Raw genomic sequence first — 26,710 nt, forward strand, 5'->3', positions numbered from 1 at the left:
AAGCCATGACATCTTTTTCTGGAATTTTCTGACCCACTGGAATTGTGATACAGTGAATTATAAGTGAAATAATCTGTCTGTAAACAATTGTTGGAAAATTACTTGTGTCATGCACAAAGTACATGTCCTCACCGACTTGCCAAAATTAACAAGAAATTGTGTGGAGTTTTAATGACTCCAACCTAAGTGTATGTAAACTTCCGACTTCAACTGTAGTGCAGTGCTTTTGACCGGGGGGGGGGGGTGCGCGAAACGATAACTATCAGGTAGTGCTGAGCGATTAGTGCTTTTTGAAGTTGGTTCAGTTTCGGTTTGATTATTTAAAAAATAATCATGTTTTGGAATGGATCATGGTCATTAATTACCACATTTTCTGCACTATTCTTTTTAAAATATTTTATTTTATTTATCCCCACTTTCGTGGTATCCAATTGGTAGTTACAGTCTTGTCCCATCGCTGCAACTCCCATACGGACTCAGGAGAGGCGAAGATCGAGAGCCATGCGTCCACCAAAACACAACCCTACCAAGCCTCACTGCTTCTTGACACAACGCCAACTTAACCAAGAAGCCAGCCCCACCACTGTGTTGGTGGAAACACCGTACCCCTGGCGAACGTGTCAGCGTGCACTGTGCCCGGCCTGCCACAGGACTCACTAGTGTGCGATGGGACAAGGACATCCCTGCAGGCCTAACCCTCCCCAATTGTGCGCCGCCCCATGGGTCTCCCGGTCGCGGCCGGCTGCGACCATGCCTGGACTCAAACCCAGAATCTCTAGTGGCACAGCTAGCCTTAGACCACTGCTCCACTCGGGAGGCTTTCTGCGCTAAACTATGTAGAATATTGACCTGTTGAAAACTATAACTCCCTACTACATTGCACAGTTCGAGCTTGATCTGATTTATCTCTACAGAAATTCTAATAATTGAACCGATGTCAGTCAATTAGTTGTTTAAAAACAGAAAAGTAACAGAAAAGTTGGTTATTCGCTCAGCACGATTATTAGGCTAATAGTGGGGTCCTCATGGAAAAACTGGGCTGGTGTGGGGGCCTCGAGGAATCGGCCCTGAAATGCCAGAGACGATTTCTGGTCCCAGTCTGCCGCTGCGGTATCTGGATCCACAGTTGTACACAACAGAATAATGGCTTTGCTCTTAGATGAAAACTCATCCAAGCAGGCAAAATGTGTTCATTTGATATTGGTCAATTATGTATGAGTGTATACAATAAGTGTATATAATGAATGGGGCTCGCTAGCAGTCAAACTCATTGCTGCATATGTTCCACAGCCATGGTGCTGTTTATTGAATTTCAATTTTCTATCTCATTGCTCAAGCAAGTGTGTGCATTATAGAAAATGCAATGTGTCGACCAATGTCATACGGGCTACGTTAAATAATTACTCTCGCTGATGTACATAAACGTCCCATTGTATTCCAGGCTTTTCAGTCACATTAACTTGAATTAAGCATTTAAACACACCAGGAAAATGACTGGAATGAAGGAATTAACTAGCAGAGCTTTTACGTTTAGGAGATCACAGTGGCAGAGCTATGCCTTTTCATTTGAATTGAATTAGGATCTACAGTATAATATATCATATTATAATCCTTTCTGTCTGCATAGTTTAGTGCAGCGCCGGGGGGGAAATGCATGGACTGCAAAACCAACTGGGCCATTTTACACTAAGATTGAAAAAGCAACTTATTATTGGGGGACGACTGAGAGTCAATGGTGGATCAAATCAAACTCTACATTTTACCTATCCTGGTCCTGGTGACTGCTGCAGCAGATTATCTTAGTCACTGGGCGAGCATCCCAAATGGCACCCTATTCCTTACATAGTGCACTATGTTTGACCAGGTTCCCATTGACCAGAGCCCTATGGGCCCTAGTCAAATGTAGTGCACTATATAGGGAATAGGGTGTCATTTGGGATGCTACCTGGAGGAACTGGGGGATTTGAACAGGGATATCACCTCTAGTGGGACATTTCTGCCCACCCCTTTGCCAAGTAGCAGGCTTTCTGATAAAGAGAGAGTGAGAGAGAGAACTAAATGAATGCTCTTCTCTCTTCCCATATGGCCTGATTCAGCCTCTCTGTTCTCTTATTCTCTCTCGCTCTCCTCCTCGGGAACCACTTGTCCTAGTTTTAGCTCTCCGAGGAAGATTTGTGACCGTTTTCTCTCTCGCTCTTTCCTTCCCTCCCTCTCTTTCCCTTTCTCTCACTCACTCCATTCAGATGTTCGTAGGAGAACGATCTATGAGTACCATCGCGTGGAGCTGACGAAGACCAAAATCACCAACTCCACAGCAGTGGAAATGATGCCTTTACCGAGTAAGATGGATTCCTTTGATAGACGTGGCTCATGATATGATATATGATAATGACAACACAAGTAGGCCCCCATGAACTAGCCTAGGTTCTAGATAAAGTAATAGGTGAAACATAGAGCTAGTAGATGTCGAGCTAATAGACTTTCCTTCAGGCTGTATCCCATCATTTCAGGGACACCTGTGAATCAGAACTCTAACTACAACATTCTAGCTATGGATTTCTATGTTGGTGTTTTGACAATTGGTATGAATGTATCAAGGGTCTCAGAGTTGGTGTTCTAATTTACGATCAGTTTAGACTTTAATATCTAAATTAATAAGATTGCATGGACATGGGAGACCTGATCCTAGATCAGCACTTCTATTCTGAGATGCTTAATTTAATATATTGTTTTGCATTATCAACTACAACAATCTAGCAATCTATATATAGATTTCTATATTGTGTTTTGACTGAGTCAGTAGACGTGTGTGTTGTGACGTGTGTGTGTGTTGTGACGTGTGTGTGTCTTGTTCCCTCCATAGCATGTCTCCAGTTCACCAGCTGTGGCAGCTGCATCTCCTCCCAGATCAACTTCAACTGCAGCTGGTGCCACCGCCTTCGCAGGTCAGACACCCCTCTATACCCCTCACTGTATGTCTTTGTCTGCACCCTAAATGCCACCCTACAATCTATGTGCTCTGATCAAACGTAGTGCACTATATAGGGAATTAGGTGCCATTTGGGACGGAGACCATCTTTGTCTCTTTTCCATCCAACACTCTACCTTTCTGTTCTCCCCTCCATCTCCATCGCTCGCTCAGTCTCCCTATCTTTCTTCTCCCTCCTTTAAATGTTGCTATTAGTTCCAGTCACTCAGCACCTCTCTTAGCTAGCCATTGAGTGTGAGGTGTATGTATAGACATGTGGCTATCACATGGAGACAGACCCTCCCCTATTCCCTCTGCTCAGTGGTTTGTGTCCCAAATGGCACCTTATTCCCTGTACAGTGCACCCGTTTTAAATAGAGCCCTGGACCCTTGTTAAAAGTTGTGCCCTGTATACTGTAAATAGGGAATAGGGTGCAATTTGGGAGGGTGCCAGTGAGTTCCCGGTGATGTTCAGTCGTTTTTCCTTATTGATGGCGCAAAGGAAAGACAGAGAAGGAAATAACAACAGAGGGAGAGAATATGAGATCCGACCCATTACTCTTGTTTTTTTGCGAAATCGAGAATCCCCCTCTCTCGCACCGACTCTCTCGCTCTCTCTCTCTCCGCTCTTCTCTTTCTCTCCTTTCCCCTTGACCATTTGTCTTTCTATCTTTCACACCCTGGCACAAAAAGGTAAATATTTGAGACGGTGCAGAATGTTATTGCACAGATGGGATATTACCTGCCTGTTGTGAGATGTGAATGATTTGGACAGCGCTGTTGGAGCATTGGTTTCAGCGTTGGATCGCAGCGTTTGGGTTCAGAAGACAGGGAGGCATAAATTAACCGTGAAGCAGAGAATGTGTTCCAGGCGGCAGGGTAGCCTAGTGGTTAGAGCGTTGGACTAGTGACCGGAAGGTTGCAAGTTCAAACCCCCGAGCCGGGGCAGTTAACCCACTGTTCCTAGGCCGTCATTGAAAATAAGAATTTGTTCTTAACTGACTTGCCTGGTTAAATAAAGGTAAAATTAAATTATCCATTTTGAGGTTTGTAAAAGTCCAAGTTAAAAAGCCATCAGTATTCAAGTGCACTGAAAGCTTTTGGGCCTCAGTTCTTGGAAAATGTCTGTTGGATTTATGTCTCTACACGTTGTCCACGTCCCAAATGGCAGCCTACTATTCCCATGTGGACACTGGTCAAAAGTAGTGTACTATATTGGAAAAAGGGTACCGCTAGGGAAGAAGTCTTTTAGTGGCTTGTGCATCCATAATGAAACGACCCCATAGTTACACACCGGGGCCACTGGGCTTTGTGAGGTCACTAAAGGTCAGGGTTTAGCATTCTCCTTCTCTGTCTCCTCTTGGTCTCCTCTCTCCAACCAACTTAGAAAATAATAATACAATCCCGTGTGCATAAAGTTGATGTATTGGTGGCTCTGGGAATCAACCCCATAATCCTGGCATTGCAAGCACAATGCTCTACCAATTTAGCCATACAGGATCACAGCTGACAATGTATCTATATTCTGTGCCCTCCAGAAGAAGACTAATTCTACTGCCTGTGCATCGAACTAAACTCCCTTTACGTGCATCACTTCAGCAGTTTATTAGAGCTGCGATGACACACTATACGCCTGAATTATAATGATCTAATTACGCTGCATTTTAATGAGATTTAAATGCGTGCGTGCTGCATCACACCGTTAGGGCTCGCTCCCGTCCTTTGTGTCCTTCAACAACAAACTTCCCTTGAAAAGTCAAATGAATGCACAGTTTAAACCAGCTAATTGAAATGCATTGCAGCATTGTTGGGCAGTAGGTTAATGAAAGGAAGACGCCTGTGATTTAAGAGCGTGGCCGTAATGAACCCTCGCTCTTTCTCGCTCTACCTCTCTCTACCTCTCTCTCTACCTCTCTCTTTCTCTCTCTCTCTCTCTACCTCTCTCTCTCTCTACCTCTCTCTCTACCTCTCTCTTTCTCTCTCTCTCTTTCTCTCTCTCTCTACCTCTCTCTCTACCTCTCTCTACCTCTCTCTCTCTCTCGCTCTCTACCTCTCTCTCTACCTCTCTCTCTCTCTCTCTCTCTACCTCTCTCTCTACCTATCTCTCTCTTCTTCTCTCTATCACTCTCTACCTCTCTCTCTCTACCTCTACCTCTCTCTATACCTCTCTCTCTCTCTCTCTCTCTCTCTCTCTACCTCTCTCTCTACCTATCTCTCTCTTCTTCTCTCTCTCACTCTCTACCTCTCTCTCTCTACCTCTACCTCTCTCTATACCTCTCTCTCTCTCTCTCTCTCTCTTTACCTCTCTCTACCTCTCTCTCTACCTCTCTCTTCTTCTCTCCCTCTCTCTCTACCTCTCTCTCTCTACCTCTCTCTACCTCTCTCTCTCTGCCTCTCTCTCTGCCTCTCTATTTACCTCTCTCTTTACCTCTCTCTCTCTACACCCTACCTCTCTCTACCTCTCTCTCTCTACCTCTCTCTCTCTACCACTCTCTCTCTCTACCTCTCTCTCTCTTTACCCCTCGCCCTCTCTCTCTGTGATGTGTAAGAACCTGCTGGTTGGGTACCTGCTCTCCCATGTGTTTCAGGCTAAATCAGCTCATTGGGTCCCTCTGGTTTATGTAATCTGGGCGCTGGGCTGGGTTGGAAAATTAAAAGCGGGTTGGAGCTAATAAAGCATGCTAGGCATCCCTATGGACCAGCGACTTGCCGTGGTTACCAATACTGCCGAGCGCTCATTTGGTGAGAAAGAGACAATTTGTTTACTCAAAAACACAGCTGTGTGTGTGCATCATGAATGTACTATCAAAATGACTGCTGCCACATCAAATTTCAAAGAGATCTTGCGCTTGAATAAGATGCGGTAACTCTGCGTACTTCATTCAATCACATTGCGTGTGTGTGGAGATGGATTGAGTGTCGTGCCAAGAGTGTAATGATGGTTTCAACATTCCTACACACTGATAAGCTTAACGTTCGCTATGTAGACCCAGTGAGCTTTAGTAACCCTCAAACTTCTGGTAGTAAATCCATATAATGTCAAGAAATATGGCCCATTGGTTTGAGATAGACTAAATATCTTTGAATGCACCCGCAATGTAACCGAGACCAATGAGTCTTTTAAACCCAATAAAGAAATGCATCCTCTCTGCCATGAAAGAGGGGGGAGAAAACGACAAGACCGTACAGAAACCTTTTCCCCATGTGTATTCATTTATATTCAAATGAGGCAGCTCAACCCATTTATAATTAGCGGTGTGGTGGCTGAGGAGGATGTTGGAAGGAAGGTTTGGAATGCATCCCAAATGGCACCCTATTCCCTATATAGTGTGCTACTTTTGACCCGGGCCCATAGGGGACTAGGGTGCCATTTGGGATGTTGGATGGCATTGAGGTAAAACCTAAAGGAGAAAGGATCCGTGTTGGATCCTGTGTTGCAGTAATATCCTTGGCCTGTCTCGGTCTCCCTCTCCCTCTCTCGCTCCGCTTCTCCCGCAAAAACGAAGGGGAAAAGAGGTGAAGGAATCTGTCTCGGGCTGATTGGACAGATGAGGTGGAATTTTTCAGGCAACAATACGGTGAAATCCGGGCAGTGTGGGCTGATTAGACAGCAGAGGGAGATGGGAATGGACTCCTCTTCTTCGTCCACACGGAGAGCCTTACCACAGTCACCAGGACTAATGGGAGTTATAGGACCTGATGGGAATAAGGATGGAGAATGGAGGTTAATGCGGCCTGTCTGTAAGGTAGTGGTGGCTAGTAGGCGGAGATATCCGAAGACAGGCTCATTGTAGTGGCTGGACTGGAATAAATGTAACGGTATGAAACACATGGAAACCATACCGTCCCATATTGCATTCCAGCTACTATGATTAGCCCGTCATTTGATATCCCCACCCACCAGCCACCACTGCTCCATGTAGAGAAGTAGAGGGGTGGATTGTTCGTGGGTCTTGCTGCATTGTTAGCGGGTTAGGTGTTTGTGAGGTGCATGTCATTGGTTGAGCATTTGTTTACCACCTACGCCATTGGGGATATGATTGCAAAGCTTTCTGTCTTGGACTTCAGTGGACTGTTTGAGCCAGACAGACAAAATCAAAAAATATACTAGAGAGAGAGAGAAAGATGGAGAACAAACCATCCCTCTGTGTCAAAGCAAGAAAACATGTTCCTCAAAATTCAGTGAATGTAACATTGAAATGTAAGCAAGGGCTTACAGAAGAAAGAGAAGAGAAGAAAAGAGAGAGGGATAAGGAGGGGGGGAGTATGAAGGTTCGCCTGGGGGTCAGTATCTTCACTCATTATGATCTGTGAACAAGAGGAAGAATGAGCAGTTGCCCTCGATCAAAGGCTAGCCCACAGAGTTTATGAGTCGCCTCTGGGTTGGGAGGCATTACCCATTCCCCCTCACACCTTTCACCCCTCTCTCCCTCTTCCAGTTTCCCCTCACCCCCTACATCAACCCCTGAACTCTGAACTTCCTCTTCACAACCCCCCCCCCCCCCATATTCAAATAATCATGGCCTTTTCCCCCTTTGAATTTATTTTGGACACCCAGACGGAGATTATTATAGTGGATTATTATATACATTATAGTGGATTATTTGAAACATGTTTGGTTTCATGTAACATCTGCAGGTCTACTGAGCTGGATGGCACCACGTATACATGTTGCTATAATTGACGTTTTAGAGATGTATTCATGCCATCTTTGATTGTGGTTTAGCCCTCTTAGTGATGTCTTGTGTTCATGTTCCTAAGACAATCGTCTCCTCTGGTTTCAGGTGTTCCAGTGGGTTTGACCGCCATCGGCAGGACTGGGTGGATAACAGCTGTCCTGATGAGGTGAATATCGTCGTGGCTGATGGAAAGGAGTGAGTGGGGTTATGGTGGAATGTGTGCGTGCATGTGTATCTGCTGTAAGGTGTTTTTTTGTGTGTGACTGCCAGGATGATGGATGCCCTGGTCTGCTATGTGCAGGGGGAAAGGCGATGACCCAGTTACTCCTTTCACATCTTCTGCTCTTACACACACACACATGCCTGACGAAGAGGGCCCTTGTATTCTGTCTTGCAGACCAAGGACAAAAGCTGTGATATCATCAACACCACACAACTCTATCCGTTCACCACCACGTTAGTTGCCAAGACAACAGGCCGGAGCAGAGGAGAGACCACCACAGCCGGAGCCTCTTTGTCTACGTCCCTCTCCCCGACCAGCGTCCCCACTGAAGGTAAGACAACTAACGTACGCCCCAAAGCAGACAACTCCAACTAGTGTCTGAATACTGGTATGACACGACCAGACGTTTTTTCTTCTTCTGGTCCAGTCAAAATGTTCAGGAAAAACTGGGTTGTGTTCAGTTAGTTTTCTTCAGTTTTGTGCTATCTGAACTTGTCCAATGAGAAACACTCGTTTTCATTTTCATTTGCAAAATGTTTTATTACAGTGTATCTTAATGAACACAACCCTGGCCCTGCCTTTGAACTGAAGGGTAGGCTAATACACAGAAGTCTTGATGGATGTGCTGTATGATGTTAAGTAAAACAAAGTACACAGTACCTTTCCTGTGTAGGTACAGGTACTTCATTACAAATGATGTACTGTATTCTTTATCTACAATATGTTCTGCTTTTTTTGTAATTTCTTTGGTAATATAACTATCCGGATAGTTTTCCTTGAGCACCAAATGCACTCCAGATGGCAACAAATGATGCAAGGCATGCCAGCTGTGTTTTACACAACTAAACAATGTAGATTGAATTAGGACAACATCTCTAAAATCTTAGAGATGCATCCACACAGAAACATATTAGTGTTCAGTCCTTTTGGCTGGTTATTCATCTTTTATGACAAGTAAATTATAATCATTTTTATACTGGCTTTTTATTGATTGATTTGTTGCTGATAAATATCTTCAATCATCAGGCAAGTGCTGCCTGCAACCCCAGCAAGCAGGGACAGATGGCTGGAATAGATGGCCACTCTAAAACAGGGTTTCTCAGCCTCTGTCCCAGGGGCCAAGCATGTCCATCCTGAGTTCATGATTAGTCACACTGCAGTAGTCATCTCAAAGATATCAGACACAAATCCCTCCTGGAGAAAAAATAACCCTGGGTCCTTCTGCTGATGTCAGGAGAAATTCTGAAACTCTGAAGGTGTCCTTTTGAGTTTGTTTACCTTCCTTTCCCTCCCTCCCTCCCCCAGAGATACTGGAGCTACTTAAATACTGATTATCAAATAACACCCTATTCCCTATGTAGTGCACTACTTTTGACAAGGGCCCATAGGGCTCTGGTCAAAAGTTGTGCACTATGTAGGGAATAGGGTTCCATTTGGGATGCTCACAAAGACTGAATTGACTACAGATATGTTCCTTTCCCTGTTATTAACTTTCAAGCCTGGTATGTATTGAAACAAACAGCTAATTCATCTTTATCAGCTTGACATATTACCCACACACACAGTACTGACTTGAATAGGCATCTAGAATTCACCTTTGCCATTCATCATCCCAATGAAAAGTCATATGTTCAACTTAATGTCCCTGTCACTATGTGTACAATCACATTATGCACTTTAATCATGACTAAACGCCTATGCGGAGTGAGTTTTCTACCCAGTAACTGGCACATCCCGGGGTTGATAATTGACCAACGTGTAAGGATGGGTTGGGATGCCTGGGAGATACACAAAGCCTACACTGTGCTAATGGACAACTCATAATCTCAAATATCCACTCTTGTTAACACCCAAGAGAAAGGGGTGTAGCCAGCTAACTGTGGAATCCATTGCAATATGTAACAGAGTGTATTTCTGTCAAATCAAATCAAATTTTATTTGTCATATGCGCCGAATACAACAGGGAACCTTACGGGGAGGGGAAATGCTTACTTATGAGCCCCTAACCAACAATGCAGTTTTTTAAAAAGAGCAGCAGTAAAATAACAATAGCGAGACTATATACAGGGGGGTACCGGTACAGAGTCAATGTGATGAGGCACTGGTTAGTTGAGGTAATTGAATTGAGGTAATGATTACATGTAGGTTGAGTTATTAAAGTGACTATGCATAGATAATAACAGAGAGTAGCAGCGGTGTAAAAGAGGGGGAGGGGGTGCAAATAGTCTGGGTAGCCATTTGATGTTCAGGAGTCTTATGTCTTGGGGGTAGAAGCCTCTTGGACCTAGACTTGGTGCTCCGGTACCACTGCCGTGTGGTAGCAGGGAGAACTGTCCTTGACTGTCCTGGAGTCCTTGACAGTTTTTAGGGCCTTCCTCTTACACCGCCTGGTATAGAGGTCCTGGATGTCAGGAAACTTGGCCCCAGCGATGTACTGGGCCGTACGCACTACCCTCTGTAGTGCCTTGCTGTCGGCGGCCGAGCAGTTGCCATACCAGGCAGTGATGCAACAAGTCAGGATGCTCTCGATGGTGCAGCTGTATAATTATCCTTTTGAGGATCTGCGGACCCATGCCAAATATTTTCTGTCTCCTGAGGGGGAATAGGTTTGGTTGTGCCCTCTTCACAATTGTCTTGGCGTGCTTGGACAATGTTAGTTTGTTGGTGATGTAGACACCAAGGAACTTGAAGCTCTTAACCTGCCCCACTACAGCCCAGTCGATGAGAATGGAGGCATGCTCGGTCCTCCTTTTCCTGTAGTCCACAATCATCTCCACAATCACTTTGAGGGAGAGGTTGTTATCCTTGCACCACATGGCCAAGTCTCTGACCTCCTCCCTATATGCTGTCTTGTCGTTGTTGGTGATCAGGCCTACCACTTGTGTCATCGGCAAACTTGGAGTCGTGCCTGGCCATGCAGTCATGAGTGAACAAGGAGTACAGGAGGGTACTGAGCACGCACCCCTGAAGGGCCCCTGTGTTGAGGATCAGTGTGGCAGATGTGTTGTTACCTAGCCTTATCACCTGGGGACGGCCCGTCAGGAAGGCCAGGATCCAGTTGCAGAGGGAGGTGTTTAGTCCCAGGGTCCTTAGCTTATTGATGAGCTTTTCAGGGCACTATGGTGTTGAACACTGAGCTGTAGTCAATGAATAGCATTCTCACATAGGTGTTATTTTTGTCCAGGTGGGAAAGGGTAGTGTGGAGTGCAATAGAGATTGCATCATCTGTGGATCTGTTAGGGTGGTATGCAAATTGAAGTAGGTCTAGGGTGTCTGGGATGATGGTGATAAGTGTGAGCCATGACCAGCCTTTCAAAGCACTTCATGGCTACAGACCTGAGTGCTACGGGTCAGTAGTCATTTAGGCAGGTTACCTTAGTGTTCTTGGGCACAGGGACTAAGGTGGTATTACAGACTCCGAAAGGGAGAGTTTGAAAATGTCAGTGAAGACACTTGCCAGTTGGTCAGCACATGCTCGCAGTACACGTCCTGGTAATCCGTCTGACCCTGTGGCCTTGTGAATGTTGACCTGTTGAAAGGTGTTACTCACCGGCTGTGGAGAGCATGATCACAGTCTTCCGGAACAGCTGGTGCTCTCATGCATGTTTTAGTGTTATTTGCCTCGAAGCGAGCATAGAAGTAGTTTAGCTCGTGTCACTGGGCAGCTCTCAGCTGTGCTTCCCTTTGTAGTCTGTAATGGTTTGCAAGCCCTGCCACATCCGACGAGCGTCAGAGCCGGTCTAGTATGATTCAATCTTAGTCCTGTATTGACGCTTTGCCTGTTTGATGGTTTGTCGGAGGGCATAGCGGAATTTCTTATAAGCTTCCGGGTTAGAGTCCCACTCCTTGAAAGCGTCAGTTCTAGCCTATAGCTCAGTGCGTATTTTGCCTGTAATTCATGGCTTCTGGTTGGGGTATGTACGTTATGGATGATGCGAATTTTCGCAGCTTTTTGTTAAAAATCGCGCAACATTTCAAAGTCCTGCTACCCATGCCAGGAATATAGTATATGCATATGATAAGTATGTGTGGATAGAAAACACTGGTTAAATCGGGTCTGTGGCTATAACAGAACGTGTTTAGGAGTAAAAATCCCTGGTAAAACTGTTTACCAAAAACAAAACAAAAAATATTTGTCCGCCATTCAATGAATTGTTTAAGACGAGAGAAAATATATGCGAACACCCTGTAAACGCCTACAGCTTCCCTGTAAACGCCTAACGCCTACAGACGATGTCACCATTGCTATCAATATCAGAATCATTTATCCTTGGTTACAACACGAATAGACCCCTCCCTTCTTGAGGCGCACCACAGTATGTTGTGAAACTGAAAAAATGGACGATGTTTTCCAGACTTGCTGCTATCGAATACAGATCGCCCCGTGATCAATTTGATACATCATTAACGTTTATTAATACCTAAAGTTGGTTTAGAAACGTCGTTTGAAGTGATTTGTAAAAGTTTATAGGCGACTTTTGTAATTTTAAAAAGTGACGTTGCGTCTTGTAAATGGACTTTTTGCAGCATCAGACTGGCCTTCAGCAAATGACTTTTTGGGTATACAATGACGGATTTAATCGGGAAAAAGACCCAATTGTGATGTTTATGGGACATATAGGAGTGCCAACAAAGAAGCTCGTCCAAGGTAATGAATGTTTTATATTTTATTTCTGCGTTTTGGGTAGCGCCGGCTACCGCAAAATCTGTTGTTTACGTGTCGTGCTGGTATTTTGGGGGGTGCATGCTATCAGATAATAGCTTCTCATGCTTTCGCCGAAAAGCATTTTACAAATCTGACTTGGTGGCTAGATTCACAACGAGTGCAGCTTTAATTCAGTACCTTGCATGTGTATTTTTATGAAAGTTTGAGATTTAACGAGTACTAAGTAAAGTACTATAGGTGGCGCTCTGAAATTTCCGCTGAGTGGTCCCTGTACAGGGACCACCTCCATAAATGTTCTTGGGCACAGGGACTATGGTGGTTTGCTTAAAACATGTTGGTTTTACAGACTCGGACAGTGAGATGTCCGTGCTGGCAAATGTCAGTGAAGACACTTGCCAGCGTGTGCTCGCAGTACACATCCTGGTAATCCGTCTGGCCCTGCGGCCTTGTGAATGTTGACCTGTTTAAAGGTCTTACTCACATCGGCTGCGGAGAGCGCTTTGCCTGTTTGATGGTTTGTCGGAGGGCATAGCAGGATTTCTTATAAGCTTCCGGGTTAGAATTCCGCTCCTTGAAAGCGGCAGGTCTAGCCTTTAGCTCATTGCGGATGTTGCCTGTAATCCATGGCTTCTGACAGAATACAACTCATGCCAGCATCAGTCTGTAGTGGTGTGTATACAGCTACGAAAAAGACAGATAAACTCTCTAGGTAGATAGTGTGATCTACAGCTTATCATGAGATACTCTACCTCAGGCAAGCAACACTTCCTTAGATATCGTGCACCAGCTGTTATTTACAAAAATACATAGTCTGCCGCCCCTTGTCTTACCAGACAAAGCTGCCAATACAGCGTATAACCAGCCAGCTGTATGTTGATAGTGTCGTCCTTCAGCCACGACTCCGTGAAGTATAAGATATTTCAGTTTTGAATGTCCCGTTGGTAGTTAAATCTTCCGCGTAGATCATTGATTTGATTTTCCAAAGATTGCACGTTCGCTAGAAGAATGGAAGGAAGTGGGGGTTTATTCAATCGCCTACGAATTCTCAGAAGGCAGCCTGCCCTCCAGACCCTTTTTGTCCGCCTTCTCTTCACGCAAATGACAGGGATCTGGGCCTGTTCCCGGGAAAGTAGTGTGTCATTCACATTGGACTCTGCTAGTTCATGGGGAGTAATCGCAGTTCTGATGTCCAGAATATATTTTCGGTCATAAGAGACGGTTACAGCAACATTATGTGCAAAATAAGTTTTAAAATAAGTTACAAACAAAAAACAAATTGGTTAGGAACACACAAAACGTCATCCTTCATCTCCGACGCCATCTTTATTCATCTTATTAATGCGTGCAGACGACGGATTATGTTTTATAGGAATGCATCACTGTATGAATCTGCGACCACAATGAGGGAGGTTAGCTAGATTGATAAAACGAGGGAAGTGAAGTGGAATTGTGAAGTGGAATGGAATGGGCAGAATAATTGAGTACGCCCTCAGACATTAATAATAGTTCATATGGTAAGGTGCTCTTTGGTTTCCCAGGCTTGTAGAATTGATGGGGAAATGGAGTCTAAACCTGTAGGATAAAGGCAGACTCAATTTCTTGTTTTTGCAGAGTGGTGTTTAACGGTGTCTTAGGCAGTGGTTGGAATGGTGAGTTAACGTATGATTTCTGGTTCCTGTTCTGTAGAACTGGTGCCCGGTGGTTCTGGGTTAAATGGGTCTGGATCCAGCTCCAGTATGTGGTGATCTCTAAAGCGGATGCCTATGGTTTTGGCTCTGAGTACTACCCACTACACAAACATCAATGGCATCCAGCTCCACTTTTCTGACTTCTAAATTACAAATTGTAGGATTTACTTTTTCATTCTCCTAATCTCTGTCTTACATTCAGTGTTTCAGTCCTTGGCCTTTTCTCTTTTATACTTCCAATTCTCTTCTTGGTAGAGATTGCAGGGAAATGCCAATTTCTCTCAGCCAATGTTAAACGGGCAATCTGGGGTTAGAAAAACAGCAAAGCTCGTGAGGCATTAATAAATTATATTCTTCAAAAGTCAAAACATTTACGTACCTATACCAGTTTGCCCCTTTAAGACCTTCACTCAGTGAGGTGGATGAGGTGATGATATGACCACAGATGGCTTGAACGCTGGAGAGAGGTGGAAAGGAGTGTGAGAGAGATCCAGCTGAGAGGCAAAACAAACCCCAGCGATGTGTGGGTGTGTCAGCATGAAAAAAAGTTGGGGGTTCTGTGTGACACACAGAGACCCTCACACTTCCTGACACGCACAGAGGATCAGTTTCCCCCCTCCGACCCAGTTCTCTCAGCTTGTGTGCTTGGCGGTTCAGAGGCACGTGCTACTAGGGGAGGGGGGGAGGGAGCGAGTGAGGGAGACCTCTGTTACTAGGAGGTGTGAGAACCCATCACTTCCCTCTCCTGTTCCCAATCACCCCCCTTTCTCCTTCTTCTCCCCTTCCCTCCCTCTCTTACTGCTATCACTGGCACGGGATTGGTCATTGACTTTGATTCCCTGCCTTGCCCTCATACACCTTATCGCATAGGCCGTGACATTTCTTAGACTAGGAAATGTTTGCAGGCATTAAATTATCTTTGATCTTGGAAATGTAAATGAAAAAAAGCCTTTGAAATAGATTTACTCAGTTGAGACCCCTTTTCAAGGCTCTTTCTAGTTTTGATATGGTGGAATAGCACGCATAGCGTTTCACAGGCTCATGTATATGGCACATTAGCATAATGTGGATCCTATGAGGTGTGTAAATTCATATCACCCCTCTCTCAGAGAAGTGGGTCACAGTGAATTTACATGTTTCATAGTTGCTTAACCCCAGACTGCATCTTAGCTGTTGAATTATGCATGGGAGAAGCATTTTATCCAAAACATTCATTTTCATTGCAAATTAAGTGTAGAAAATGAACTTTTAACCCAAGATTATCCGGTGATTATAATCATAATGGTAATTATAAGATTAGAATGCTAAAAAAAAGGACATTTGCTATAAACCTGTGTAATAATAGTCAGTGATGATTATTTCAGAATATTTGATTGACATTCTTCACCAGTGTTAAGATCAATAGTTGTTGTTGTTGGCAGGCAGGCAGCTCTCTGCTATATAATAGACATAGGGACTCTATATGTAAATCTACGGCTGTAAGGATAACATAAATCACAGACAAACATTTTTCTGACCCTCTATACCTCCTTCATTTCTCTGTTTCTGTCTCTCCCTCTATCTCTCTCTCTTTTCCACAGATGACACCAAGATTGCTCTGCATCTCAAAGACAATGGAGGTAAGCCTCTCTTTTCCTTCCTAGATCCTTGGACTGTTGACAGTTGTGTTTCTCTGTACTGCTGCATGTTGGGTAGAGTATATGGGGGTCTGTTTACAAGGCTGCGGTCTGTGTATTTATGGCTGACAGATTGCTTGCCCCAGAAAGCAGATCGCTTTTTGATTTCTGGGGAGGACAGGCCAAGGGAAGGAGCGGCTCATTGAAGCACCTCATCCAGAGGCTGATTGAAATGGCTCTGTACCAAGCTTCTGGATGGGACTGATCAATCATGGTGTCTAAAATCTCAATTTAATACATTTTAAATTCACGGTACAACACAACAAAATGTGGAAAAAGTCAATGTGTGTGAATACTTTCTGGAGGCACTGTAGTTGTGTCCCAAATGGCATCCTATTCCCTATAGTGGACTACATTTGACCAGGGCCCATAGTAAGTTTGCCATTTGGGACACAGGGGTATTCACACCTCTTGACTTTTTCGACATTTTGTGGTGTTACAGCCTGAATTTAAAATGGAATAAATTGAGATTTTGTGTCACTGGCCTACACACAATACCCCATAATGTCAAAGTGGAAATTAAAAATGTTATGTTGTTAAAAATTATGTCTTCAGTCAATAAGTATTCAACCCCTTTGTTTTGGCAAGCCTAAATAAGTTTAGGAGTAAAACGCTGCTTAACAAGTCACATAAGTTGCATGGACCCATTCTGTGTGTAATAATAGTGTTTAACATGATTTTTGAATGACTACCTCATCTCTGTACCCCACACATACAATTATCTGTAAGGTCCCTTAGTCGAGCATTGAATTTCAAACACAGATTCAACCGCAAAGACCAGTGAGGTTTTCCAATGCCTCGCAAAGAAGGGCACCTATTGGTAGATGGGTAAAAAAAAGTGCATATCCTTTTGGGCATGGTGAAGTTATTAATTACACTTTGGATGGTGTATCAACACACCCAGTCACTACAAAGATACAGGCGTATCTGTAGAGGAAGGAAACCACTCAGGGATTTCACCATGAGGCCAATGGCGACTTTAAAACAGTTACAGGGTTTAATGGCTGTGATAGGAGAAAACTGAGGATGGATCAACAACATTGTAGTTTCTCCACAATACTAACCTAATTGACATAGGGAAAAGAAGAAAGCCTGTACATAATACAAATATTCAAAAAGTGTTTGCAATAAGGCACTAAAGTAAAACTGCTAAAGAATTGGCAAAGAAATCAACTTTATGTCCGGAATACAAAGTATTATGTTTGGGGCAAATCCAAAACAATCACTGAGTGCCACTCTTCATATTTTCAAGCATAGTGGTGACTGCATCATGTTATGGGTATGCTTGTCATCGGCAACTATTTGTGAGTTTTAGAGAAAACAGCTTAGCACAGGCAAAATCCTACAAGAAAACCTGTTTTTGTCTGCTCTCCAACAGACACTGGGAGACAAATTCACTTTCAGCATGACAATAACCTAAAACGCAAGGCCAAATATACACTGGAGTTGCTTACCAAGACGACGTTGAATGTTCCTGAGTGGCCTAGTTACAGTTTTGACTTAGATCGACTTGAAAATCTATGGAAAGATTTGAAAATGGCTGTCTAGGAAGGATCAACAACCAACTTTACAGAGCTTGAAGAAATATTGTACAATCCAGGTGTGCAAAGCTCTTAGAGACTTACTCAGAAAGATTCACAGCTGTAATCGCTGTAATCGCTGCCAAAGGTGATTCTAACATGTATTGACTCAGGGGGATTTATTAGTGTTTTATTTTTCAACAGAATCGGTCTTCTTTTCGATATACAGATGTTTGATTTAGTTTATTTGGAATTTTCCTAATGGATCATTTTCCTAATGGACAATTCCACATTGAATACTGCATGGTGATGGATTACGGCCACACCATCTGTTTGGTGAGTAGGGATGAAATTATTCCAAGACTGCAGCTCGTTGTTGGAACACATATTTCCCTACTTCAATCATCCAGTCCATTTTGAATTTGTGATAATACTGTCCTCCTTTGGCAAGGAATGTAGCTCATGTATCCCATCAGTTAGATACATTTTATACGCATGTATTTCTGTAGGCCTAATGGGAGCTTATGCGCGCACTCGGGATGCTTGTGTAGAGGGAGCGGTGTTGTTAGACAATGTCATGTTTTGAATGTTTTGACAGTTTAAATGTTCTCAATATTTGGCTTTGGAATTTCAACAAACAAAAAAAATTGTAATCCCTGGAATCATTTCAAGGTCATATTTCGTAATGCATTTAATGTTTTTAAAACATTCTAAACTGAAATCCAAAACGATGATAGTTTCTTAAAAACCCAACCGAATCAGAACAGACCTCAAAAAGCACTAAATGCTCAGCAATAGACACAGCCTATGTGGGTGCTAGGGAGGCAGGAAAGGGAGGATGAGGGGAAGGTGTTCAAGAACATGGACACGTAGGATAGAGCTTCATAGTTGCCTTAATGTTGAATTAACTCTCTCTCAGAGTGTTGGTGTAACAGGACATAAAACTGAGGTGCATTGTGAATGTCAGCAAGTTCCTGAGACCACTGCTCTCAAAACTGGTGCGTTAACCACAATTCAAACATCATTAATTTGCCCTTGTTGCCTCCACTTTGAAAAATGTATTGTTTTAATGGGGATCCTCCACAAATGAACTCAATGTCAGCAGGAATTTCAGGGGGGTTCCAGTGAGGGGGATTTCAATAGAGGCAGAGGTGGTCAACAATCTCCCTCACATTTCCATTTAAACTTATACAGGTATTATACATAACCGGTATTTGGTCCCCTCTGCACTCTGCTACCTGCACACATCAACACAGATCTATTTAAAAAAATATAAAAACGTTTTCTGCTGTTTAGCTTTACCCACATTGTGTTTAGTTTGTGTGTGTGTGTGCGTCTTTGAGTGTGAGAGAGTGACATTTGAATTCCAAAATGAGTCCCGACTCTATCACTTCCAGAGTGAAGCACTCAAATATTTAATTTCCTGCTGGAGAGGAATTGGAAATCTCTTATCGTCCTTTCATTGCCCAAACATTGCCTATCTCACTTGCTGACTTGTGGCACAGCCTCTTCCCAGAAACCTGGGGTATCAGCCAGACGAGAGGACATCTCCGCATTCACAGGATTCGTCTCAAATGACACACTTTTTCTTGTGTAGTGCACTACTTTTGACCAGAGCTCATAGGGCTCTGGTCAAAAGTAGTGCACTATGTAGGGAATAGGGTGCTATTTGGGATGCATTCACTGTGTGGGAAGCGTGCTGGGAAGGGATTTGGGCTTAAGGTGAAAGCCAAAAGGGAGGGAACGAGCCAATGTGATCATCTTGAGAACGTACTGAATCCACAAACAGCCAAAGGCTGCTGCAGCGCCAAACCACACCATGTTGTCTTGAGGTGAACAGTGTGCATGTGAGAGATTACAACCACAAACCAGTCTCACGTACACAGTATCCAAGCCATGCGTCTGCAACATGGAGAGGGTGTCTAAAGTAATGATAGCTGTGGCCACCAGTGGAGGATGCTGAGGGAAGGACGGCCCATAATATAGGCTGGAATGGAGCGAATGGTATGGCATCCAACACATGGAAACAGCATAATTCCGCTCCAGCCACTACCACATGGCCGTCCTCCGCAATTAAGGTGCCACCAACCTCCTGTGGTGGCCGCAGGTTTAGCACACATCTTCACTCTTAGGAAAAAGAAGGTGCTATCTAGAACCAAAAAGGGTTATTTGGCTGTCCCCATAGGAAAACCTTTTGAATAGGTTCCAGGTGGAACCCTTTTGGTTTCAGGTAGAACCCTTTTTAGCTCCATGTAGAACCCTTTCCACAGAGCGATCTACATGAAACCCAAAACGGTTTTACCTGGAACCAAAAAGGGTACCTGGAACAGTGGCGGTCGGTGCCGTTCACTATACCCATCATGAGGTTGCTACATCCTATGAATCAAAGTTTACAAGTCGAGAGAAATTTGTGTAGTCAAGGTGACAGACGTTGACATATTCAATACCTCCTTACAAACTCTTGCCTGCATCTAGCTGATCTAGGGTGTAATCATTAGTTTCTATTGGACAAATTCCGGTATGTTTATCCCCGTTTTGTTCCATTTGCTTCTCTATAAGAAAGGTTTTTCAACAGAATCGGCAGAATGAATACACCCCTGATCTCACACACAAACACAGTTCACTTTCATAGCATCCACATACAAACAGTATGATCCCTTTGATCGTTGTATTATTCCTTCTCGCATCTACACTCGCTCTTCCTCTGACCCTTGTGGACTTCAGTGCACAACACATCAGCTGTCTGTGACCAGGCACAAAAAAACTACTTTCTAAGCCAAACCTTAATATGATAACTGCTAACCTCTACACACAGCCTACATCGTTGTCACCATATTAGCATACGTCATAGTCTAGTAAACAGAGCTACTTCAACTAACGTGTTAGTAAACCTACTACAATCATGCAGTACAGTGTACATTCAGCAAGCAGTTTAGCAGTTACACCAGTGGGTCCCGGTGGCAATGCATTTATAAAACCAAAAGCTTACCTTGATTTGGAAGAGTTCCAGTGTTGGATAGCCATAGCCAGCTAGCTAACATAGCATCCCTCTCTGTTTGGGCTGGGTGTTTGAATAGGCTAAACTTAACTGCATCTGGCTTAAAGGCCTTTGACACAACCTCTATCTTCCCCCAATGTCATCTACACTCACTATCTGTTCAATAAAATCTGAAAATACCAACAACAACAACAAATTTAAGCAATGCTAGCTGTGTATTTAGTATTTCATATTTAGTGCATCTCATCCACTCTACATTGTACCCATCATCTCTCTGCATCGTGTCCTAGCTTTGGGCTTGTTTTTAGTGTAATTTCTATCAGATCCATTAGTGTGTGTCCTTTAACCTTGGGAAACATGGAGCATGGCAGAAAACGCTAAGGCGATTAGCCGCGGCTAAGTGATAAGATACGGGACAATAGGGATGTACCATACTGTCTCACAGCAGAGGCAACTCTAAGAGGACAGGACACTCCTTATCCTCCATTTAAAATCAGGATGAGAAATAGGCTCTTTCTCCCTTTGAATCTAGCAGAATGATTCAGGCTGCGTCACCAACGGCACCCGATTCCCTATGTAGCGCATTACTTTTGACTTGAGCCGTATGGAAAAGGGTGCCATTTGGGATACAACCTCAGTATATGTGCTGATTAGCCTTGCTAGACACATTAGCCAGGTGAGAGGATGGCTGTGGCCCTGTGACACTGTATTGTCAGTAATATGGTGCTAAAAGGGATAGCGTGGTCTGGGTCCACACGGTCATTCAATTCATCTTCTATCTCCAAGCGCTAATGTGTTTTTATTGCTGTCTGAAGGCTCAGTAAGCAGGTTAATGTAGTAAGAGTGTTTATGAGGAGGACACAGCGTGATGGATCATACTGAGATGGTTCAATGTTGGACTCCATCTATGTCAGCCATGACCCCCACAGTCCCATTCATGTGGCTGTGTCATGACGTGACTTTGCTTCATTAGACTGAATAAACAATGAACTAAGACCGTGTACATGTCCACCTTTCAAGGCCATGCAAGCAGTAGCAGAAGAATATTCACCCATTTCTCATGATTGAGACACTGAGACTACTAGTGGAGGCTGGTGCGAGGAGGACGGCTCATATAATGGTTGGAATGGACTAAATTGAATGGTATCATTAAATGTATTCCTTTCCAGACAGTACTGATGTACAGTTGAAGTCGGAAGTTTACATACACTTAGGTTGGAGTCATTAAAACTTGTTTTTCAACCACTCCACAAATTTCTTGTTAACAAACTATAGTTTTGGAAAGTCGGTTAGGACATCTACTTTGTGCATGACACAAGTCATTTTTCCAACAATTGTTTACAGACAGATTATTTAACTTGTAATTCACTGTATCACAATTCTAGTGGGTCAGAAGTTTATGTACTCTAAATTGACTGTGCCTTTAAACAGCTTGGAAAATTCCAGAAAACTATGTCATGGCTTTAGAAGCTTCTGATACAAGATCAGATATATCTTATACCTATCAATATAGGTACAAAAGTATCTATATCCACAGTAAAACGAGTCCTATATCGACATAATCTGAAAGGCCGCTCAGCAAGGAAGAAGCCACTGCTCCAAAACTGCCATAAAAAAGCCAGACTACGGTTTGTAACTGCACATGGGGACAAAGATCGTACTTTTTGGAGAAATGTCCTCCGGTCTGATGAAACAAAAATAGAACTGTTTGGCCATAATGACCATCATTATGTTTGGAGGAAAAAGGGGGAGGCTTGCAAGCCGAAGAACACCATCCCAACCATGAAGCACGGGTGTGGCAGCATCATGTTGTGGGGGTGCTTTGCTGTAGGAGGGACTGGTGCACTTCACTAAATAGATGCCATCATGAGGCAGGAAAATTATGTGGATATATTGCAGCAACATCTCAAGACATCAGTCAAGAAGAAAAAGCTTGGTCGCAAATGGGCCTTCCAAATGGACAATGACCCCAAGCATACTTCCAAAGGACAACAAAGTCAAGGTATTGGAGTGGCCATCACAAAGCACTGACCTCAATCCTATAGAAAATTTGTGGGCAGAGCTGAAAAAGCGTGTGCGAGCAAGGAGGCCTACAAACCTGACTCAGTTACACCAGCTCTGTCACCAGCTCTGTGGGAAGCCTGAAACGTTTGACCCAAGTTAAACAATTTAAAGGTAATGCTACCAAATACTAATTGAGTGTATGTAAACTTCTGTCCCACTGGGAATGTAATGAAAGAAATGAAAGCTGTAATAAATAATTCTCTCAACTATTATTCTGACATTTCACATTCTTAAAATAAAGTGTTGATCCTAACTGACCTAAGACAGGGAATGTCTATTCAGATTAAACATCAGGAATTGTGAAAAACTGAGTTTAAATGTAGTTGGCTAAGGTGTATGTAAACTTCCGACTTCAACTGTACTTCGATTTAAAATGCCACCACTTATAACTATGTTTTTCAGGCTATTGTTTTGCCAGCTTTCAGCTTTGTGAACCAATGTGGATAATATGTAGATGTATACACACCACTGTCTCTGCAACCCAAGTGGCTTAGATGTGCCTCCCCATACGAAAATGTGAAGTTAATGTGATAACATATGACAACATGGGGACACAAAATTTCAACATGCGATAACATGAAACAGCATCAAATCTAATTTTATTTGTCACATGCACCTAATAGAACATTCACCTTACAGTGAAATGCTTACTTACAAGCCCTTAATCAACCATGCAGTTTCAAGAAAAAGTGTTGAGAAAGTATTAACTAAAATAAACTGAGGTAAATCAATTTCAATAACACAAAAATAAATACATATTATAAAAAAAAGTTTTTTTTAAATTACCTAATTTGAGATTTGAACTTCCAACCTCTTGGTTGCTAGGTACCTGATGTTCCTGCTGCGCCCCCAAGACTGTGGACATAATGGCGATTGACTATACATATATTGCCAAGAATACTTTTTAACACTTTTCTTATAATATACTTGAAGGTGTTATTTCTATAAAATTACAGTATGCTGCTGTATTCCGATTTCGATAAGGCCTAGATTCAATCAGTTCAAGTGTTAAACGGCGATAGCCGACAACCGCATAACTAATGTTTTTGGCGGTGTCAGAAGTGGAACTTCATTGGAGCTGTCAAATCGTTGTGATTGTTGTCACGAAGCTACACCCTTCCCACTGGCGTTAGAAGTTCCGAATGGGAAAGGGAAGGCTAAATAGAAATAATGACGCTTAAATTAAAAATCATTCGACAAAATAATGAGGATTTCTATCAGCCGAATCGAGGTGTAGATTACTTCTCACGTTCCAGTATTCAAACTTGTGAACAAGGCTGCATGGGATTTCTCTTAATGCGACTCCGTGCTGCCAATGACTATGTCCACTTTAGGTATAACGCCGGGAGCTGCTTGTGAATTGAACAGCTTGAACGCAGCTCCACCTCCGACACGTCAAAACATCAGCTATGTGGGTGGCGGCTGTAGACAACATGCAACATTACTTGCTAATTGGCAGCATACTGTAGTACCGGCAGTTTATCAGAATATTGCACGGGTAGCTTTCAACAAGCTCTTGTTTTTTTTTGTTATCCCAGTTAATGTGTTCTGTTCCTAAACAGTATGTTTCTACACGGTCAGTACTCAAGTCTTGTTAACGGCTGACATAAGTGCATGTGATATTAAAGCGCCATACAGTATTTATTTTATAGCTAGTCACAATGTCATTGTAATATTCACTTCCCTGCCTGCCATCAGGCCAGGAAGTGTGACAGATTAGCTAGAATAAGTTACTGTGAAATTGGCAATAACTGACTTGCAGCCAGTTGATAGTAAGTTATTGAAAATGTAACATTAACTTTCTGTGAACCAGCTGCTATGAAGCTACTGGTAAATGCACAGTAACATCTGAACAGTGCAGTTCTTGACACAAGTTCATACAAAGACTGCAGAACTGACAGTGTCAAAACAGGCGCTCACCTTATATCAACATAACAATTCCACTGACGGTTGCCACAATACAACATATTTTACACCAGAAATGCTAATGAGCCCAAGCCAGCACATCAACTCCACCTATATTTCAAAGTGCAGTAATGATTGTACCTTATATTGCATATATTGTGTAGAAACATATGCTAGATTATCCGCACATGCACTCTAAAAGGTACCGAGCAGTACAATGTGAATTCAAATGTGTACTTCTGAAGGTGCCTTACGTGTGTGCACCTTTTTAATATGTTTGTAAATCAGGGAACATTGTATTGTAACCACACTCTTATTTTTGAGAGTGTTTGGATATATGTTCTTGGTAACAAATTAGTACCTGGTGGCACTGCTGAGAGATGAATGCACTCCATGGCAGTTCAAATCCTGAGAGCATTGTGTGTTTAAAAAGCCGCGTAAAAGTGTACCATAACGACACATTTTTGCTTTCATATTTCACGTGACATTTGTTCCAAAAACAAGTTCCCCTCTCACTCTGAGCTCTGGGTGCACAACGGATCTGCTAACACTTCAGACTAACAGCCTAGGCACTACTGTGGAGTAGCTGCCTCCAACAGTGTAAGGATTGGCAGTTTGACTCTGTACTCTTCTCCCAAACACAGACAAATTGCCTTCCAGGGAAGAAAAAGAGAAAAGGGGCATTCCAGCTCTAGTTTCACTTTTGGTGGTGGTGTTGTTTTTTGGGCCCCAGTTTTGGTTTTATGAAGTAGTTGAGAGGGAATTAGATTTTTTGTTGTTGTTGCCAAATGGATCATCTCTGCTAAGGAGAAGGGTATGTCCCCCTATGAGGGACTGATGAAGGATTTTCCCAATTCATTGTAACACAGTGGATAAGACATTTTGTACAGAGAGGTTATGTTATAGTTGGGTCCAAATCTTTGTGCTCTGAGACAAAGAGCTCAAACAAACACAGAGACGCACGCACGCACGCACACAAACACACACAATAAAAGTCCCAATCCCAAGCATAGCTACGTTATGGGGGACCAGGAACCAGCTTCCCACTATCCAGGGGACCAGGAACCATCGGCCTGAGGAGAGAAACATGAAAAGGTGAGATCCGGTAGTTAGTGGGAAGCAGTAACCTATAAGGGAGGGTTGACCTTAAATGGCCCCACAAACTCGTGCTGCAGAGATGGTTGTATTTCTGAAGGTTTTCCCATCTCCACAGAAGAACTCTAAAGTTCTGTCAGAGTGACCATCACCACCAGTTCTAAGTCACCTTCCTGACCAAAATCCTTCTCCCCCGATTGCTCTGTTTGGCCGGGCGGCCAGCTCTAGGAAGAGTCTTGGTGGTTCCCAACCTCTTCCATTTAAGAATGATAGATGCCACTATGTTCTTGGGGACCTTCAATGCTGCAGAATTTTTTTTGGTACCCACACAATCCTGTCTCGGAGCTCTACTGTCCTTCGACCTCATGGCTGGGTTTTTGCTCTGACATGCAATGTCAACTGTGGGACCTTATATAGACAGGTCTGTGTCTTTCCGAATCATGTCCAATCAATTGAATTTACCACAGCTGGACTCCAATCAAGTTGTTGAAACATCTCAAGGATGATCAATGGAAATAGGATGCACCTGAGCTCAATTTCAAGTCTCTTGCAAAGGGTCTGAATACTTATGTAATTAATGTATTTCTGTTTTCATTAGGGGGTATTGTGTGTAGATTGACGAGGATTATTCCATTTTAGAATAAGGCAATAACCTAACAAAATGTGAAAAAAGGGAAGGGATCTAAATAATTTCTGAATGCAATGTATACATTTATATTTAGTTAATTTAGCAGATGGTCTTATCACACTATAGTGCCATCAGCCTTCTGGTACCAATGCAGGGTCAAATGGGGCCACAAAATTGGGAACCGTTAGAATTTTTTTAAATATAAGTTATAGCTCTCAAAAGTATGTTGTTACATAATATATTGGAGCTTAGTTTAGCCCAGTGTAATACAAATGACAAAATACATATTTCAAATGCATTGAATGGGATGTTAATTGCTTAACTAACTCAGGAACCACACCTGTGTGGAAGCACCTGCTTTCAATATACTTTGTATCCCTCATTTACTCACTTGTTTCCATTATTTTGGCAGTTACCTGTATGTAAATCCACTTTGACAGGCCATGTTTTAGCAAACAGGTTTGATTAGCACTCTGGACCTCCCTGTTTTCCTGTGTGATGATGGAGATCAATAAGGCATTGAGCCAGGAGAGGAGGGAGCTGCCTGGGGCACTGGTGGGTGGCTGGTCACTAATTAAACCAAGAAAGAGAATAGAAAAG

At 43.1% G+C, this 26,710-nt stretch overlaps 1 protein-coding gene across 1 annotated transcript in view; it reads left to right on the top strand.

Annotated features, from left to right (window-relative positions):
- plxdc2 (plexin domain containing 2) overlaps positions 1-26,710 on the top strand; it is a 176,261-nt gene that overhangs the window by 141,735 nt on the left and 7,816 nt on the right. Inside the window, exons 8-12 of the mRNA XM_021562992.2 lie at positions 2,244-2,339; positions 2,864-2,945; positions 7,753-7,813; positions 8,045-8,201; positions 15,805-15,843. Coding sequence (XP_021418667.1) covers positions 2,244-2,339; positions 2,864-2,945; positions 7,753-7,813; positions 8,045-8,201; positions 15,805-15,843 — 435 coding nt within the window. The remainder of the gene's footprint in view (positions 1-2,243; positions 2,340-2,863; positions 2,946-7,752; positions 7,814-8,044; positions 8,202-15,804; positions 15,844-26,710) is intronic.

This window comes from Oncorhynchus mykiss, chromosome 15 (genome assembly GCF_013265735.2).
Source record: "Oncorhynchus mykiss isolate Arlee chromosome 15, USDA_OmykA_1.1, whole genome shotgun sequence".
Taxonomy (NCBI): Eukaryota; Metazoa; Chordata; class Actinopteri; order Salmoniformes; family Salmonidae; genus Oncorhynchus; species Oncorhynchus mykiss.